The sequence below is a fragment of the Entelurus aequoreus genome, linkage group LG27 (assembly GCF_033978785.1).
Source record: "Entelurus aequoreus isolate RoL-2023_Sb linkage group LG27, RoL_Eaeq_v1.1, whole genome shotgun sequence".
In the NCBI taxonomy this organism is placed as follows: domain Eukaryota; kingdom Metazoa; phylum Chordata; class Actinopteri; order Syngnathiformes; family Syngnathidae; genus Entelurus; species Entelurus aequoreus.
The window spans coordinates 6,052,448-6,058,447 of NC_084757.1; the positions used below are offsets into that span (position 1 = coordinate 6,052,448).

General features: G+C 34.4%; 1 protein-coding gene across 1 annotated transcript in view; it reads right to left on the reverse strand.

Annotated features, from left to right (window-relative positions):
- LOC133644680 (epidermal growth factor receptor substrate 15-like 1) overlaps positions 1-2,609 on the reverse strand; it is a 78,919-nt gene extending 76,310 nt beyond the window's left edge. Inside the window, 1 exon segment of the mRNA XM_062039367.1 lies at positions 2,541-2,609. Within this exon segment, the coding sequence (XP_061895351.1) occupies positions 2,541-2,567 (27 nt within the window). The 5' untranslated portion in view covers positions 2,568-2,609.
- Between the last annotated feature and the right edge of the window lie 3,391 nt (positions 2,610-6,000).

Below are 6,000 nucleotides of genomic sequence, written 5' to 3' on the forward strand. Positions count from 1 at the left end.
CTACCAACCGAGCTATGCCGCCCCAAATTAAAATTAAATTGCGGATCCTTTTTTTTTTTTTACAGCAGACAATTGTTTTTGTAATTTGTAAATCGTTTTTTTACATGCAGAAATGTTTTAATTACTTGCAAATAGTATTTTTACTTGCAGAAAATATTTTCTTATTTGCAAATCGTTTTTTAACTTGCACATTTTTAACTTGCGAATCGTTTTGTTACTTGAAGAAAATCGTTTTTTTATTTGAAAATCGTTTAACTTGCAGATTTTTTTACTTGCCAATTGTTTTTTAAATTGAATTTTATTTTATTTAACTTGCGAGTCGTTTTTTTATTAGCAGAAATTTTTTTTTTTTTACTTGCAAATCGTTTTTTTACATGCAGAAATATTTTTTTTTAGCAAATCGTTTTTTAACTTGCACATTGTATACTTGCAAATCGTTTTTTTACTTGAAGAAAATCGTTTTTTTACATAAAGAAATTTTTTAATTACTTGCAAATAGTATTTTTACTTGCAGAAAATATTTTTTTATTTGCAAATCGTTTAACTTGCAGATTTTTTTACTTGCCAACTGTTTTTTAAATTGAATTTTATTTTATTTAACTTGCGAGTCGTTTTTTACTAGCAGAAAAAAAATTTTTTTTACTTGCAAATCGTTTTTTTACTTGCAGAAATTTCTTTTTTAGCAAATCGTTTCTTAACTTGCACATCGTATACTTGCGAATCGTTTTTTTACTTGAAGAAAATCGTTTTTTTACATAAAGAAATGTTTTAATTACTTGCAAATAGTATTTTTACTTGCAGAAAATATTTTTTTATTTGCAAATCGTTTTTTAACTTGCACATTTTTAACTTGCGAATCGTTTTGTTACTTGCAGATAATAGTTTTTTTATTTGCAAATTGTTTGACCAGCAGATTTTTTTACCTGCGAATTGTTTTTTAAATTGAATAAAATTTTATTTAACTTGCGAGTCGTTTTTTTACTTGCAGATAATAATTTTTTTTACTTGCAAATCATTTTTTTACATGCACAAATTTTTTATTTTTTTTGCAAATCGTTTTTTAACTTGCAGATTGTTTTATTGCGAATTGTTTTTTTACCACCAGAAATTATATTTCTTTTAATTTTTAAATCGTAAATTTGTAATACTTACGAATTGTTTTTTTACTTGCAGAAAATGTTTTTTTTTTACTTGCAAAATTTTTTTTTTTCTTGAATTTTTTTTATTTTTTTTTTTACTTGGGAGTCGTTTTTTACTTGCAGAAAATATTTTTTTATTTGCAAATCGTTTTTTGACGTGCAGATTTTTTTTGACTTGCGAATGGTTTTTTTACTCCCAGGAAATAGTTTTTTTAATTTGTAAATGGTTTCTTTACATGCAGAATTTGTTTTATTACTTGCGAATAGTTTTTTTACTTGCAGAAAATTGTTTTTTTAATTGAAATAATTAATTTTTTTACTTGCGAGTCATTTTTTACTTGCAGAAAATAATTTCTTATTTGCAAATCGTTTTTCAACTTGCAGAGTTTTTTTTTTACTTGCGAATTGTTTTTTTACAAGCAGAAAAAAAAAAAGTTTTATTTGTAAATCGTTTATTTTTTTACATGTAGAAATGTTTGTATTACTTGCAAATTGTTTTTTTACTTGCAGAAAAAAAAATTTTTACATGCCAATCGTTTTTTTTAATTGAAGAAATTAGTTTTAAATTTTTTCGAATTGTTTTTAAACTTGCGGAAAATAGCTGTTTTTACTTTTGCATCGCTGGGGGTGAGTTAAAACATATTTCCGTTTTGCCAGTCATTTTCCTCCACATCCTAATAGTTTTTAGTGTGAATGCGCCCTCAGGGGGGCTCTGCCCAGTCAGTCTGGTGCTGCACTACGTTTATACTTGACTAAACAAACCAGACCTAAAAAAAAGCACCTTTAGACTTTCACTAATGCATTCCTGCTGAGGTCTGTAAGAAACTTGTGACTGTATAAGCACAACAAACATGATGTAAACAAGATGTAAGGACAACAGCACACATGTAACTACAAGTTAATTACAACGTATCGGATTAGCGTGCTAGTAGAAGCACCGTGAGATGAAGGATCACTAATGGAAGGAGCAGTAAGTGACATCAGCATCAATTGAAGCCGGCACAGAAGATGTGATGTTAGCCTGCTTGGCTCAATCCCGCCGCTAGGATCCATGCTAGGCTAGCCGCGGCATGCTAAGCACATTAGCGCCGCCTGGGACGAAGAACCTCCGCCACATATGCCCGTCCGGCACAACGTCTGAATGCGGCTTTCCAAAGGCTGACGGGGCGACTACCGCGGGTGCTGTGTGGCGGGAAGGGAGCTCCGAGGCTAGCGAGCCCGCTACGTAACGGTGCCGCACCGGGGCCTGTGGCTCCACCGGCTGAGCGACAAGACTTCCCCGCCAGCTCGCTGCGTTGTGGCGGACTGACAGCCAGCGACAACACGGCGAGGTCATGGAGCAATGCAGGGTGAGCTCAGCGTGACTTGAGTCAGCAAGGAAGAGAAAGGCTGCGTCTTTACCTGGCTAAGAGATGTGAGCGCTGCCATCTTCCCTGTTGCTGCGGGAACGCACCACCCTCCTCCTCCTCCTCCTCCTCATCCACCTCCTCATCCTCCGGGAAACTACGACCCCTGGTGGCCGCCCTGGGCATCGCCTCGCTGTTATTATCTCTTCTGTCGAGCTATGGAATAAAATGATTATTTCACTATGAACATATTATATCACGCAACAATTATGACTTTGTTGTACTATTAACATGTTAAACTACACAGACAATATCTCCACCGCAGTTCCACCCATGGCCGCTAGATGGCGGTAAACTCAATGGGGTTCGCCGAGCTCGATAACAGGGGTGCAGTATATCAATCAATCAATCAATCAATCAATGTTTACTTATTTAGCCCTAAATCGCGAGTGTCTCAAAGGGCTGCACAAGCCACAACAACATCCTGGGCTCAGATCCCACATCAGGGCAAGGAAAAACTCAACCCAATGGGACAATGAGAAACCTTGGAGGGGAGCACAGATGTGGGGACCCTCACCCATAGGGCGACTGGTGCAATGGACGTCGAGTGGATCTAACATAATATTGTGAGAGTCCAGTCCATAGTGGATCTAGCATAATAGTGTGAGAGTCCAGTCCATAGTGGATCTAACATAATAGTGAGAGTCCAGTCCATAGTGGATCTAACATAATAGTGTGAGAGTCCAGTCCATAGTGGATCTAACATAATAGTGAGAGTCCAGTCCATAGTGGATCTAACATAATAGTGAGAGTCCAGTCCATAGTGGATCTAACATAATAGTGTGAGAGTCCAGTCCATAGTGGATCTAACATAATAGTGAGAGTCCAGTCCATAGTGGATCTAACATAATAGTGAGAGTCCAGTCCATAGTGGATCTAACATAATAGTGTGAGAGTCCAGTCCATAGTGGATCTAACATAATAGTGTGAGAGTCCAGTCCATAGTGGATCTAACATAATAGTGAGAGTCCAGTCCATAGTGGATCTAGCATAATAGTGTGAGAGTCCAGTCCATAGTGGATCTAACATAATAGTGAGAGTCCAGTCCATAGTGGATCTAACATAATAGTGAGAGTCCAGTCCATAGTGAATCTAACATAATAGTGTGAGAGTCCAGTCCATAGTGGATCTAACATAATAGTGTGAGAGTCCAGTCCATAGTGGATCTAACATAATAGTGAGAGTCCAGTCCATAGTGGATCTAGCATAATAGTGTGAGAGTCCAGTCCATAGTGGATCTAACATAATAGTGTGAGAGTCCAGTCCATAGTGGATCTAACATAATAGTGAGAGTCCAGTCCATAGTGGATCTAACATAATAGTGTGAGAGTCCAGTCCATAGTGGATCTAACATAATAGTGAGAGTCCAGTCCATAGTGGATCTAACATAATAGTGAGAGTCCAGTCCATAGTGGATCTAACATAATAGTGTGAGAGTCCAGTCCATAGTGGATCTAACATAATATTGTGAGAGTCCAGTCCATAGTAGATCTAACATAATAGTGTGAGAGTCCAGTCCATAGTGGATTTAACATAATATTGTGAGAGTCCAGTCCATAGTGGATCTAACATAATAGTGAGAGTCCAGTCCATAGTGAGACCAGCAGGAGATCATCTTGAGTGGAGACAGGTCAGCAGAGCAGAGACGTCCCCAACAGATGCACAGATGGTCCACCCTGGGTCCCGACTTTGGACAGCGCTTCATCCGTGGCCACCAAACCGTCAATTCAAACCGATTCTTATTTGGTACAATAGTTATGAAATTTTTTCAAAACAGGTTAATAAAGCTCGTTCTGGTTGCATAGAGATGACCTAAAACATATTTTAACAAAATTTATTGTTATAAAAATAAATTATACTATTTTGAAATCAATTTTTATGAATTGTGAATATATTCTTTAAAAAGTAACTTTTTTTTAAAACCGATTTTTAAAAATGATGGATTGATTTAGAACTTAAAAAAATAATATTCTTATAAAAATTACTTCTTTTTTTTATCGATTTTTAAAATTATGAATTGATTTAAAAACTGGGATGAAAAAGACTAATATTTTGTGCATCCCTAATTGTTACATTGATTTATATTATATTATATATATATAAATTATATATATATATATATATATATATATATATATATATATATATATATATATATATATATATATATATATATATATATATATATATATATATATATATATATATATATATATATATATATATGTTGTATGTGTGGGAAAAAAATCACAAGACTATTTCATCTCTACAGGCCTGTTTCATGAGGGGTTTTCCTCAATCCTCAGGAGATCTCCTGAGGAATGAGGAAAACCCCTCATGAAACAGGCCTGTAGAGATGAAATAGTCTTGTGATTTTTTTCCCACACATACATATTACGCTCTACCACGGTATCGAGCACTATTTTTTTGGATAATCTAATTAAGACATATATATTTATATGTTGTATATATATATATATATATATATATATATATATATATATAATCTATATAAAATATATATATATATATATATAAATTGTATATATATATATATATATATTTATATGTTGTATATATTTATATATATATATATAATCTATATAAAATATATATATATATATATATAAATTGTAATATATATATATATATATATTTATATGTTGTATATATTTATTTGTTGTGTATATATATATATATATATAATCTATATATATATCTATATAAAAAAAAATATATATATACATATATAATCTATATATATATATATATATATATATATATATATATATATATATATATATATATATATATATATATATATATATATATATATATATATATATATATATATATATATACATACAATGTTTCCAAATAAATGTATTGAGTTTTTTTTATTGTGATTATAATCCATCCATTTTCTACCGCTTGTCCCTCTTGGGGTCGCGGGGGGTGCTGGAGCCTTTCTCAGCTGCATTCTGGCGGAAGGCGGGGTACACCCTGGACAAGTCGCCACCTCATCGCAGGGCCAACACAGATAAACAGACAACATTCACACTCACATTCACACACTAGGGCCAATTTAGTGTTGCCAATCAGCCTATCCCCAGGTGCATGTCTTTGGAGGTGGGAGGGGCCTATCCCCAGGTGCATGTCTTTGGAGGTGGGAGGGGCCTATCTCCAGGTGCATGTCTTTGGAGGTGGGAGGAAGCCGGAGTACCCGGAGGGAACCCACGCAGTCACGGGGAGAACATGCAAACTCCACACAGAAAGATCCCGAGCCCGGGATCGAACTCAGGACTACTCAGGACCTTCGTATTGTGAGGCACATGCACTAACCCCTCTGCCACCGTGCTGATTATAATCAGGTTTGACAAATTGAAAAAATTCAAGTAAAAAGTAGTAGTATCGGTGGAACTGGTCTTGTATTTATTTATAGTATCAGACTGATA